The 13994-nt window shown below is 34.5% G+C and overlaps 2 protein-coding genes across 5 annotated transcripts in view; both read left to right on the top strand.

The window, feature by feature from the left end:
* LOC105167199 lies at nucleotides 9–1961 on the top strand. The gene is made up of 5 exons (XM_011086822.2): nucleotides 9–507; nucleotides 619–695; nucleotides 826–865; nucleotides 954–1062; nucleotides 1285–1961. Exons 1-5 carry the CDS (start codon nucleotides 285–287, stop codon nucleotides 1796–1798), a joined length of 963 nt encoding a protein of 320 aa, XP_011085124.2. The 5' UTR covers nucleotides 9–284; the 3' UTR covers nucleotides 1799–1961.
* The window catches only part of LOC105167026 (UTP--glucose-1-phosphate uridylyltransferase 3, chloroplastic), a 9636-nt gene continuing 881 nt past the window's right edge, over nucleotides 5240–13994 (top strand). The window contains exons 1-16 of one of the 4 annotated variants that reach the window (XM_011086579.2): nucleotides 5245–6084; nucleotides 7039–7219; nucleotides 7301–7450; nucleotides 7599–7760; nucleotides 7856–8028; nucleotides 8100–8166; nucleotides 8755–8921; nucleotides 9292–9450; nucleotides 10426–10517; nucleotides 10613–10704; nucleotides 10932–11009; nucleotides 11139–11234; nucleotides 11461–11535; nucleotides 11605–11696; nucleotides 11803–11965; nucleotides 13122–13182. In XM_011086579.2, the coding sequence (XP_011084881.1) occupies nucleotides 5405–6084; nucleotides 7039–7219; nucleotides 7301–7450; nucleotides 7599–7760; nucleotides 7856–8028; nucleotides 8100–8166; nucleotides 8755–8921; nucleotides 9292–9450; nucleotides 10426–10517; nucleotides 10613–10704; nucleotides 10932–11009; nucleotides 11139–11234; nucleotides 11461–11535; nucleotides 11605–11696; nucleotides 11803–11965; nucleotides 13122–13182 (2488 nt within the window). In that variant the 5' untranslated portion in view covers nucleotides 5245–5404. Of the gene's footprint in view, nucleotides 6085–7038; nucleotides 7220–7300; nucleotides 7451–7598; nucleotides 7761–7855; nucleotides 8029–8099; nucleotides 8167–8754; nucleotides 8922–9288; nucleotides 9451–10425; nucleotides 10518–10612; nucleotides 10705–10931; nucleotides 11010–11138; nucleotides 11235–11390; nucleotides 11536–11585; nucleotides 11697–11802; nucleotides 11966–13121; nucleotides 13183–13994 lie in introns of those variants that run through there. The other 3 variants (XM_011086578.2, XM_011086580.2, XM_011086581.2) reach the window with 3 other exon arrangements.

Consider the following 13994-nt stretch of genomic DNA (forward strand, 5'->3'; position numbering starts at 1 on the left):
GTGCGGGGGATGTAATGGATTGATGAGTGGGGAGAGAGAGAGATAGAGAGAGAGAGAGAGAGAGAGAGAGAGAGAGAGAGAGAGAGAGTTGTTGTTTATATTCCTAACCCCAGGAATTTTCATTCCCAATTCTAACAACTTTCCCTTACAAGAATATATATAATTACTTGAAGTATCTACTCTCTCCTCATCCTCACAACAATATTAACACACACACATCCTTGAATCAGACCATTTCTCTCATTATATACACACCAAATTAATTAAACTCAGACAGCAGCAGCATGCAAAGTTCCATGACAGCCCCTCCCGCCGCTGATCATCATCAGAGTGAAGAAAACGAAAGCAAGCCCAACAGCACCGTCGACGTTGAAGAGAGTGGCAAAAAGGTCGTCAGTTCCGGATCTGTCAGGCACTACACCCGCTCCAAAACGCCCCGCCTCCGCTGGACGCCGGACCTCCATCTTTGCTTTCTTCATGCTGTTGAAAGACTAGGAGGCCAAGAAAGTATGTAAGAGAAACATTATATATATATATTTCATTTTAATTTTCTGAATCCATTAATTTTGACCTAACTAATAACTTGATAATTATTAATTTGATTTTGGGGTACTGCAGGGGCAACACCTAAATTGGTGCTCCAATTGATGAATGTTAAAGGCCTAAGTATTGCTCATGTCAAGAGCCATCTTCAGGTAATTTAATTATATATACATACATATATTTCTACAAATAATTTTTTATTAAATTTGAATATTAATGCTATATATATATACATACATATATTAATCCTTAATATTTTGATTTGATTTTATCCTTAATTAGATGTACAGAAGCAAGAAGATTGATGATCCAAATCATCAAGGTACTGCACAAATACTACTAATGCCAAAAATTAGGGTTTTTTCTTTTATTGATAACTAGTTCTAATTTACAAAATTCTCAATATATAGTAATTTCAGAGCAAGAATTGTTGCTTGATGCTGGAGATCGTCATATTTATAAACTCGGCCAACTCCCATTGCTGCAAGGTTACAACCAAGCACCAATCTCCAGCTTTCGGTATGTGCACCGATCACCAGTTTTTATAGACTTTTGAAAAACATTAAACACTCTGAATTGGGTATTTTACCTAAATATACATTTATAACATAGAATTTAAGAAGAAACGCATAATTGAAGATAATTAAATGCAGACCAATTAATATTTTATGGTAAATTTCTTTTGCTAAACCCTATTTTAAAGATCCTAAAATGATATAATTATTTTCCTCTTTTTTGCAGGTATAGAGATGTTCTTTGGGGTAGCAAACCCAATTCAATTTATGGTCCTTACAGAAGGTGGGCAGCAACAGATGTTTACATTAATATTAGACAATCTTGTCCAAGAATTCTTGAAAATGATCACAAACATTTACAAAAATTCGCGGAGCAAAGCTTTTGGCAAACCCAAAATAAAAGCAGCCCCACAAACCCTATTAAATGCCCAGATCATAGAGATAACAGAGCACACTCAATGTACGTGCAAAATCATCATTTTTCTCGACTATGGGCTCAAGAAGGGAGTGGTAATTGCAACTTGAAAAGAAAGTTTTCGTGTGACCAAATGAATCTTGACCTCGATCTCTCCCTAGAAACGGCACCGAAAAACGAGAAGAAAATGAATAAGAGGAGCTTGAAGGATGATGATGATGGGGTTGATAGTATGTTGTCTCTCTCATTGTTTTCAACATCCTCGGAGGAAATTCATGATTGCAAGAATGCAAAAATATCAGCTACTTTGGATCTGAGTTTGTGAATAGGACAATGTGTGAGTGAGATTTTCCAAGTACTTGTCAGTGTGCCAATGCATACAGATCATTTATTCGAGGTAAATTTGTCCACTTTTTGATTAATTGTTTTTTTTTTTTGTGATTCTTGATTTGTACGTAGAGATCATATAGGTAGCTAGATATATATATAAATATTAATAATTCTGAAAATTAATTATATATATATTTGATCAAGATGAATCTTTGCATTGGGTACTGGGCTAATTGTACGTTATATAATGAAAGAGATCAATGCAGATCTTTGTCTCCATATTAATTTCGAAATTTTGTTTTAATTTAAAAAGATCAGATAATTACGAGATGAACTGTTGTCAATTAACTTATATATAGGCGCCCGGCCTAGTTAGTTTTTCAATAATTTTTTTGTTGCGTTAATATCTGTTTTATGTATATATATATATATATATTTATATACTCCTTTTTTCTTGTGTGAACTATATATATTCCACTGATATTCATGGTATAATTGCATGCACTGAAAATTTATTTCTCAAGATTATATATTATTACTTCTTGGATTATCTATGCTTTAGGAAACTTGAATATATGTAAGACTAAATACGTCGAGTTTTTTCAATTTTGGACTCATTATAAAAATTTCGTCAAGCAGATGAGTAATCATGTGTTGAATTTTTCCAATTAATATGGGATCATTTTAAAAATTCTGTAAAGCAGAGGATTAAAGTGTTAAATTCTCTATTTCATGAAATTAAAAATACAATTTTGTCTAAAAATGATATTCCGAGTTATTGGTGTTATGGTTGAGGTTCAAAATTTTAAAAATATGAGGTCATGGTACTTATTTCATCAATAATTAGGTCGTGTTTAAATGGATAATTTGAATTGAGAGATTTGCAATTCTTGATAATACTTCTTTTTTGTAATTTGTTTGGAATAATTAATTTTATAAAAGAACATGTCTTAATTTATATATAATACATGAATACGGATAAATTCATACATATATATATATATTACAAATATATGAGACATGGCGATTCTTAAGATGCATTTGGATTGACCCATTTGAATTTTATAGATTTAAAATTCATAGTTAAAATCCATCTAATTTGTTTTGGATCATAAAATAAATATAGTGAATTTTAAATCCTTCATTTAACCTATTAAATTTTAAACTTATTTATGATAAATTTGAAATTCACCTAATAACCTAGTCATTTTAAATCACTTTATTTGAATTTGAAATCCTTGCACAAATTTCTTTTAATTCCAAGTAAGAATCAAAAGAATTCGGAATTCATTTTAAATTCTTAGCTAAATCCAAATTCGTCGATCCAAACATATCATACTATTTTAATATGGCTGCAATACAGTTTTTGTACATAAACAAGATTAAATATGGGTTGGAGTAGGAATTGAAGAGAAAAAGATTAATTTTTAACTTGTGCAAGTATTTGACGTGTTTAGATCTCAAGCTTCATTTTTGCTTCGTTAATATTAATCACCCGTCACTTCATAACAAATAAAAACTTTTACATTTCTAATGGGATTTAGGCTCATATCACTAGAGAAATATAACATTAATTAGCTATACTTAATTGATAAAATTAAAAAATAATCACAATAAATAATTATTAACCATAATCATCAAAATTTATTTGACGTAATTTTTATCAAAGTGGCTAAAACATTTACAATGCATTAAAGTCATAGCGAATGTTTTGCCATGCTTGGACAATAATTTTTGGCATAGTGAATAAGATAATTTTTTGAGACGATTTTATTTAACTATGTTAATATAAGATATTTCAAGTCATAACAATTAAATTGTAGGTAATACCAATTTTTTAGACAAAATGTATAAAATTCTCGTGTGTTTTAAAAAATCAGCTAAAAATTCCTTTTTATTTTAAAAATAGGCTAAACTCCCCCTGTGTTTATTAAACGTAGTTCAATCGCCCCCTCTCCGTTATATTTAACTAACACTGTTAATTATTTTAGAAAATGATCGTTATACCCTTACTTAATATATATTATTTTTTATTTTAATAACCGTTGGATCTTCTTTGCTTAAATATTGATTGTTAGATCTAATCAATTAATTTCAATCGTTAGATTTTAAAAAAATAAAAGCAACAGTTTTTTTGACTTATATTATATATAATTAATTTAAAATTAAAAAATATATTATTGTTATATATAAAAAAAACTAACTATCCCTCCCCACCCAACCTCAGCCCCCGCTGCACCCCCACCACACCATCCCCATCATCTTAAAATTGGCGGCGAATTTTTCAAATCATCGGATCTTCACAAATACTTTACCAAAATAAGTGAGGTCAGTTTCGTTAGAATCGTCTTGAAGAGACGAGTCTGACAGTGGTGGTCTGCGATTGAGATTCGATCAGACAACGACGAATTGATGACAAACATATTCGACGATCGTGGCTTGAGCCCAATCTCTCCAGTTGCGAATTCAAATTGAAGGTATGAAAATATTTCTCTTAAACAGAGGATTCGAATGATACCACTGGCGGCTGAAAACTCGTCTGGACGGTGCCGAAAACTTAGAGACAAGTTTCCGGTGCCACAAACTCATCTGTTCAGTTTTTTCTTTTTAAATTAATTTTATTTATATTAATTAAAATATATTTTAATTAATTAAGAATATTTTAAATAATTACAATATTGAAATATTTTAACTAATTAAGAATAATTTTAATAATAATTTGTAATGAAATATATATTTTAGTTAATTAAAAATAATTTTAGATTTAACAATTATAAAATTATTCAAATTTAAATATAGTTTAATTTAATATTTAATATTAAATATATTAAATATAATTTAATATTTTAATTAAAATTATAAAAAATACAAAAATAAAAAAGGACATTTTAATAAAAAACACATCAGAAAAATGCAAAACACAGGTAAAAAAATACCTTTATATACATAAAGAGCGAGTGTAATACACATTCCGTTAAAAACTAACGAAATGGGTGTTTGTTGCTGAGTTTTACAAAACACATATGGATTTTTAGCCTATTTTTAAGATTAAAGAAGTTTTTAATCGATTTTTTAAAATATAGAGAATTTTATGCATTTTGTCTTAATTTTTTTTGTAATGTATATTTAAGTAAAAGAGTATTTTAACTACTAAAGCCGGCGATTTATGGTTGTAACTTTGGTCCTACAAATGCGGCAAGGACGAATCCACAAAATATGGAGAAAATACAAACATCCAATCAAAATCATCCACGTGGGATGAGGTTTTCCGACAAAACTCAATGACTCGACCGTTAAATGCCAGAGGATGAACCCTACAATTCCTACGATTGATGCATCCACAGCATTGTACACTATACTCAAACTATACAAAAAAGTGAAAAACCCATTCGGTAGTACCCTTAGTGTCCTAAATGTATGACTCTTCGAAGCGCACTGCGGGAAAAGCATTTGCGTGCAACTTTCCCCCTTTGAATCTCTCTCCTGAACCTCCGCATATGCTTCCCGCATCTTCGTCTTATCCTTCCGCCACTTCCAAGTCTTTTTTCGCTACAAAAACACACACACAGGAAAGTGGAAACGCACACCTTCTCTCCCTCTAATGGCGCGAACGAGTAGTACGCCGGTTTTACACCACAATAATCCTCTCTTCACCTTGAATTCCAAGCCCTCTCACTCGCTCTTCTTCTTCAAGAGCTCGTTTCTATACTCCAATTCTCTCTCTTCTTCTAATTTTTCCCCGCCGATTCAGTTGCATTTACTTAAGCAGTCGCGGAATTCTTTATGTGCTCCTATCGCGCGGGTCTCCACCGCGCCGGTGGAGTACGCGCCTCCTGCGCCGGAGTTTGACTTTGATAAGGAAATTGCCAGGCTCAGGGCGCTGAGAGAGGCTCTAGCTAGTTGCGGGACGTTGGTGGAGAAGTTAAGGACGATTGACTCGGATTCTAGGGTTAAGTCTTTTTTCAAGTCGTGGAGGAACGATTTTGGAGGGGTGAGTTTGAGTGATTGTGATTTGTATTTGCTGAAATGCGTGGTGGCCGCCGGGCAAGAGCATGTGTTGGGTGAATTTGGGGCGGAGTTGGCAAATGGAGAGATTGAAATAGGAAGGAGTTATATAAAAAATGCACTCTACGCTTTGGCGGAGATGATTGAGAGTTGGGATGTGGATGGCGGGAGTAGAGGTCATGGTTTGAAAGACGAAGAGAAAGCGGCGTTGAAGTCTCTGTTGAAAATGCTTGGAGAACTTGAGCAGTTCTATGATTGCATTGGTGGAATCATCGGGTTGGCATTGCTGATTATTTATTTGTTGCTTTGTTATTATAATAAATGCCATATGTGTTTTTTGATTTATACATCTGTTTAATGCTTTGCATTCGGGTAATTGAGGTTAGTGTAATAAATGTACCTGGAAAAGTATTTAGTTTCACTGGATTCAAGTAATGTCCGCAACTGAGTTATATATCAGGAAGACGTGTTTTTGGGTTCTTCACATGTCAATGCCATTAATCTCGTACCACAGTTTGTTTGTACTGATGATAGAAATTAGCCGTATAGGATATTCTGAGTTGCTATGTTTCTATGACAAAGTTTAGACAATTAAAATAGAGTTCATCAAACCTAGGCTTTGACATCATTTGATTGAAGTAAATCAATGCTTTCTTATGGCTGTCAGTGTTCATTTCCGCCACTTGACATTTTCTTTCATGTGTTTGCCCTTTACTTACATTTATTTGTTTGACTTTACTGTTTGTATTACAATACCAACAAACTGTTGTTGCCACTCTCTTCTTAGAAGGGCATGTTTCATTATTCTCTTTCAATTCAATTGAAAAGTATTTTAGTCTCTTTTTTGATGTTTCATTTTGTTGTTCCTTGGGTGTTACATCTATAGTTCTTAACACTTAGTGGAGCTTAATGTATCATTGAGGAGATGCCATTTGCATAAATCTCCAAAATTGTTCATCATTTGCGGCTGGATGGACCATGCAAGAATACTCATTGTAAGGATAGCAATAAGAGTTATCTAAAGAGCACAGTTGCTTCACCTGCTGTAATAATGACCATGGCACTTTAACACTCAAGGTGGCAGCAGAAAAAATATAGAGCTGTGGCTTTTATAGGCTACTGAACCAACTTGTAACTTTCATATCAAACTTTTTGATGGTTGGAGAAATAGCATGAACACATATGGGATTAACTTTTGAGATGACCAACTTAAGTGTGTTCCTATTACAGATATCAGGCGACAGTCTTAGAGCTGCTTGCTCAATCAACACATGAAGGGCAAACCATTAATTGGTCTGAGCAAGCAGGTATGTTATTGAAATGCCAGTTTGTTGAAATTCACTCCCCTTCTGTCCTCGATCTTTCAGAAGATATCGAATATGCATCTCAAGCCGCTCTTTGGGGAATTGAGGTCAGTGCATATTTTTGTTTCTTCCTGAGCTTAGAAATCTGGATTTATTGTTATGTATTGCAATTGTTAACCCATTTTCAGGGTTTGCCTGTCTTAGGAGAAATTTATCCTCTGGGAGGGTCAGCAGACAGGCTTGGCCTGGTTGACCCTGAAACAGGTGAATGCCTTCCTGCTGCAATGCTTCCTTACTGTGGGCGAACTTTGTTGGAAGGCCTTATAAGAGATCTTCAGGTATGTTATCTTTATTTATCTAGCAGAGAAATTTTGTTTATGCCTATGTTGTTTTAAGGTAAATGATTGCTTGTGAAACATAATGGTCCTGAGGGATCTAAAAATATCCAATTGTGATCTAAATGATGAGAGATTTGTACTCTGCAAGGCTAGAGAGTTCTTGTACTTCAAGTTGTATGGAGAACAGTGCATCACCCCTGTTGCAATTATGACAAGCTCAGCAAAAAACAACCATGGGCATATTACTTATCTTTGTGAAAGGTTCGGATGGTTTGGAAGAGGAAGATCGAGCTTCCAAATTTTTGAACAGGTTTTGATTTGGTGCCGACGTTTTTCTGATGTTAATACTCAATAGGTTCCCTTTATTGGTTACGGCATATTGTAATGTTGTTTGTCAATTGCTAGCCTCTTGTTCCAGCTGTTACTGCTGAAGATGGGCAGTGGGTTGTAACAAGACCATTTGAACCTGTGTGTAAGCCTGGGGGTCATGGTGTGATTTGGAAACTGGCCCATGATAAAGGGGTTTTTAAATGGTTCCAGAGTCACGGAAGAAAGGGAGCAACTGTTAGACAAATCAGGTTAACTTCATTCTTATAACTTTGCTTTCAAATTTTTGAAACTGGATAGTACTGACACTGAGACTTTACAGTAATGTTGTAGCTGCCACAGATTTGACTCTGCTGGCTTTGGCTGGAATTGGTTTGCGCCAAGGAAAGGCAAGAACTTAATCTCTTACTATATCTAGTTTCGTATGTGGCTCAAAAGCAACTGTGTGACATGTGAAGGTGTATTAGGTGCAGTAAGATTTCTAAGCAAGCTTACAGAGGGGTATCTAAGATGTGTTACCTTTACTAGGATTGGCAAAGAAATCTGAAGGTCACAACTAATTTTTACACTATTCTTTCTCTTTCTCCAAACAACTGCCTTATGGATTCTATTTATCTTCTATGTTTGGGGCAGGACAAACACCAATGCATTCCTAGCTATATAATGAGTTGTTTTGTGCACTGTCAAATGCTGATGATATTGTTGCCGCAGTTCTATTAGTTACATTGTATTTGTGCTAGGCCATACTGATCCTAATAATACGTGCTATCTTACAATCGTCCACCACTAAGAGGTGTTTGTTTTTAATGTTTTGTTACCCCCTGAGGGAAGATGGATAGTATTCGATTCATGGTTACTGCTCAGCAACATATATTGCATTTAGACTTCTGAAGTTCTTTATGGATACTTGTGGTAGCAAAAAGCTGGATGTTTAATACAAAATCAGCACTAATATGTTTTGGTTTATTTCTTTTCAGAAATTAGGATTTGCCTCATGTAAACGTAATTCTGGGGCAACAGAAGGCATCAATGTTCTACTTGAGAAGAAGAATTTAGATGGAAACTGGGCATATGGCTTATCCTGTATTGAGTACACTGAGTTTGACAAGTTTGGTATCACGGCTGGGCCCCTTTCTCCCAGCGGGTACTTTTCTCTCCCTCGTACCCTTGTTATGACTGTGATACCTTTTCCCATGTGTTTGTATTTTCATATTATGATGTCTTTTCTCGTGTTACACACTTTAACAGAGTATGTTTTTAACGTTTTTCCCCCATGAAGTAAATTTTTATTGATTGTTAAGGTCACTTATTGATAGATATACTTAGTTTCTAAAGTATATTACTTGTTGAAATCTTTGTGGCGTGTTAATCATTTAAGTACTTGTTAAACACTTGTTTTTCTGCATTGAAGGTCCAAGGAAATTTCTGACTCATTAATCATGGCAACTCTAGCATTATGCTTATGTCTTCCATGGTTTTCTATTTCTAACTTTCAATATCTTCCTTCTCAGAAGCTTGCAGGCAGATTTTCCTGCTAACACAAATATACTTTACGTGGATTTGCCCTCTGCTGAGCTTATTGGATCAAGTAAAAGTGAAAGCAGTTTGCCAGGAATGGTGCTTAATGTTAAAAAGCCTATTACATATATGGATCAATTTGGAATGAAACACTGGTACAAGCTTACAACTTGGAAATCTCTTTTTTAGATCAGGAAGACTTCTGCTTTAACTATGTCCTCACATTGGTGTCTATACGCATATTTTTAAAAAATTATTACCTTGTCGACATAACTTTTCCAGTTTTCTTTTTCTGGCTTATGGAAAAAGGTCTTGGTGCCAACCTTGGTCTATATTAATTTTCTGTTGAAGTGGTTTTTGCGTGGAAATATACTTGTTCATTTTTTTTAGTTTTGTGGCTGCCTAGATGGGTTATATAGGCTCTTAACTTGGAAACTTTCAGTGGAAAATTGGCAGATGTAATTATTTTTATCCAGTACAAAGTGTTGACCTTGATATCGAATTGAAATAAACCCCCATCAAGTGAAAAATGTGTTAAAGGTTTAGCAAACAATTTCTCACCCTTCATATATTTAAAGAACCTGAAAAGAAATATGCTTTATATCATTGTGTAAAAAGAGGTTATGTATGTGTTTCGCATGAGCAGTTATCATATTTGGTGGTTGCTCTTTATCCGAATGTAGAGCGACACTGGAGTATTCAATCTGGCATTTAACTGGGAAATGAAAACAAGAAGAGAAAAATGTAAAACAACTCATGTCAGGTATTAATTGAATATTGAAGCTTGGTCGCTTTCTTTTTAAGCTGTGATGTTTCAGCAGAAGATGTGGTTAGAAGTTGTTACATGGAAATTCATAATTTAAGGTCAAACCAAATATGGTTGCCTATTCACCAGTTACTTGAATTTTAGTTGTTTTTTTAAAATATCATCAATTACTAAGCAGAAAATGATAGATAATGTCTGTGGTTCCCCATAGACTTGTCACTTGTCCTGTAGCATTTGTTTGCATTTAAACTGGCAAATAGAAAATTGGCGTAGCTTCATATTATAAGTTTCACTGTTTTACTCAATCATATGACATTCACTAAGATCAATCTGTAAGCAATTTTTACCTTTTGACTTGTCATAGCGTTTCTGGAGGCCGTCTGGAATGTACAATGCAAAATATTGCAGATAATTTTGCCAACACCTATTCTTCTCGATGTCATAAAGGCGTAGAAGGTCAGGAAGATGTTCTTGCTTTGTAAATTCTTTTGGAGTTTCTGATATGTATTTCTGTGCTAACATGGGAGTTATTCTGGTTAAAACATTTGCAGATGGGTTAGACACCTTTATTGTGTATAATGAAAGAAGGAAAGTTACATCTTCTGCTAAGAAGAGAAGGAGACATGGAAAGTCTCTGCACCAGGTCCTAATTGATTAACAGTTTGATACTACTTTTTGCATAAAGGGCCAGCCATGATTTCTACTGGAAGACTCTCACTTTTTTCCTGATCATGCTTCATTTTGTTATACCGATAACTTTCCGTTTGCAAAGAAAACTTGCTCTAGATAGCTTTCCACCTACTATTTTACAAGTTTCTTCTTACTAAAGTGCACATGTTTAAGGACTTTTAGTTTAACTTCTCATTGCAGACTCCAGATGGTTCTCTGTTGGACATCATGCGTAATGCTTATGATATACTTTCTCATTGTGAAATAACAATTCCGAAGGTAGATTTGAGATCTGTTTTGGTGTTTTCCTTAAGAATTTTTGAATTATATCAGAATACTTTCTCATCCAACATTATCTTTTACGCTTGAGATTGAATGCATGTATATTCTTTTCCCCCCGTTTTGCAGGTCCAGGGTAATGAAGAATATGTTAATTCTGGACCTCCATATCTCATCCTCCTCCATCCTGCTCTTGGCCCCCTTTGGGAAGTCACCAGACAAAAGGTAAGTCAAATTTCTTCTCACCGATTCTCTTATGCTATTGGCATGTGTTAGCTGTTTGTAGATCATGCTTTCAAGCGAAGCTCCTTAGGATTTGGAGATGAAGACCAGATATAGTTCTCTGATTATATAGAACTTTTTGTCTTGTATTTTGTTCAGAATAATGTAGTGACAGTGATCCACCTGGATTATTGAACCGCCTCTTCTTTCGGTCTATCTTGTTTGCCAGTTTCGTTGTGGTTCCATTGCCATGGGTTCTGAGTTGCAAATAGAGGTTGCAGAGTTTCTGTGGAGGAATGTTCAGGTATTATTCTTGTAAAAGAATAAGTGCCTGTTTCATTTACTTTTAACCAGTGAGTCTCGCTTATTGCAGCTTGACGGAAGTTTGCTCGTTTTGGCTGAAAATGCTGTGGGCTCAATTGAAATCAATGAAAATGGTGAACCTATAATACAGTATGGAAGGAGGTATTGCTAGAGTCACTCGTTAACAATGGAGACGAATAGCCATGAATTATGCCTTCCTTAAAAAGAAGTTGCTATGCCCTCCCTAAATAAAGTTTCATTTACACAGGTGCGCTAGGTGCAAATTAGAGAATGTGAAGATACTGAATAATGGAATAGATTGGAGCTCACGTGATAATGTTTACTGGAAGCATGACGTGCAGCGGTTCGAGGCCTTAAAGGTGATACTGCATGGAAATGCTGAATTTGAAGCAACGGACGTTGTAATACAGGTTAGTATGGTACTTCTATTGGTAATGTTTTAGTTGTCGTTCTTGTACTGGAAGTATTTTTCATATACCACGGTCTTGCATTTGACATTTGACAACCTACAACAATATCATTATTGGCGAAGAATGACTATCGATTTCTGAACTTCTATTTGGCAGTCCAAATATTAGATAAGATCTAATAGTAGTCAGAGTTGGGACAAAGTTAAGGATTGCTGGGTTTTGTGGGATTTGTGGATTTTGACACTTCTGAGAAAGCTATTAAGACTTGCAATGTCAAAATGATTTGACTTATTTGGGAACAACATAATATTTTGGAAAGCATTTGTCGGAAAGCATCCCGTGAAAGACTAAAGAATGAGCATGTTCCTGAGTCGTACAAAGTTGTGCCTATTGAAGTGAATGGTGCCAGAACTCAATTCAGATAGTTTGAGCTTTTCTAAAGAATGCTTATATATGCTGCAGCCAAGAAAGTTGTGATTAATTCCCCGTAGTTTCTGTACATTGGACCTGTAGGAAGTGGTCCATATAAATCCATGTGTAATAAGGTAAGATAAACTTTAAGCATGTGTGTTCAGATTTTGGAGATGATTCCTAAAGAAATAAAGTGGAATGCGGATCATATATCATATCCAGGTTTCAGTTAAGCCTTTGTTTTAGTTGGTTGTGCTGTATTGGGTGAATGTCTGCGGAAATCATAAATATAATCCATTGAAGATGGTTAACATGTGATTTTTTCTAATTTCTTCATTTTCTAGTGTAGTTGATAGGTCTCCAGAAGTAAGCAGTTGCCTGCAAGTGTAAGCAAGGTAGCAGAGTGATTAAGTTTGGAAGAAAGTCATTGTGCCATTGAATTTTTAATTGTAATTTTAACCTTACGGGTATTTGTCTGAGACATGTTTTTAGATTTCTCTTAAACTCTTGGTATGCAAAATACTGGTATTCTGGTCTTTTGGGTATCTTATATATTGTCCCAGTTATGCGCCAGAGTTTAGAGTTTATGGTGTAGTTATGCACTGGGAAATTACAGTGTTCTTCACTTTTGAGTCTGAACAAGTTCATGCAGATCTCATTATGAACATAAGTGAAGTCTTTAAAATGTTTAACTATAGATTGGTTGTATAGATTCATAAGATTTCATTTATCTTTTTGTGTGCAGGGCAATTATGTTTTCAATGTCCCAGACGGCCACAAAATGCAGGTTACATCAGGAATTTCAGGTTAACCATAGATGTATTTGGCGTATATGGTTTCCATTTTTGCACGCTTTTCTCATTCAATGTTTTAGCATTCCATTATATTTTCACTCAAAATTTATGTTGGCTACTGAACCATCTGTCCTTTTCACATGCTATATCGTTTATGTGATATAATGGAGCATTCAATTATTGATCTTCACTTGAAATACAGCTTCAGGTTAACCATAGATGTATTTGGTGTATATGGTTTCCATTTTTGCACGCTTTTCTCATTCAATGTTTTAGCATTCCATTATATTTTCACTCAAAATTTATGTTGGCTACTGAACCATCTGTCTTTTTCACATGCTATATCATTTATGTGATATAATGGAGCATTCAATTACTGATCTTCATTTGAAATGCAGCTTCCCGTACCCTCGATTACTGTATTTATTATTTTTCTAGGATGTATAGTACTAATGACGTCTAGTTACAAGTGCAACTTGCATGTGGTGAAGCATTTGGATATCTTCACCATTGAAAATAACTGGAAATAATAGGTCTCGGCATTAGGTTCTGACATACAGTGGTAGAATATTGTTCTCTTTGCCAAATCTGCCACCCTTCATTTTGTAATATATTGCAAATCTTTTATTCTTAATTGCTATTAAAATTTGATGTTGCTATTGAATATTTGTCGGGCATGCCAATTGTGTAAAATATTAGTCATAGACTTTGTGTTAAGAAGTATGTTAACTTTGGACTTGGGCATGAAACATGCCATTAATACAGATATAGGATGATTGTCAGATTCTTTATAGAAACTACATGATTTTTACAGTGTTAACTAT

Source organism: Sesamum indicum, linkage group LG7, assembly GCF_000512975.1.
Source record: "Sesamum indicum cultivar Zhongzhi No. 13 linkage group LG7, S_indicum_v1.0, whole genome shotgun sequence".
Lineage (NCBI taxonomy): Eukaryota > Viridiplantae > Streptophyta > Magnoliopsida > Lamiales > Pedaliaceae > Sesamum > Sesamum indicum.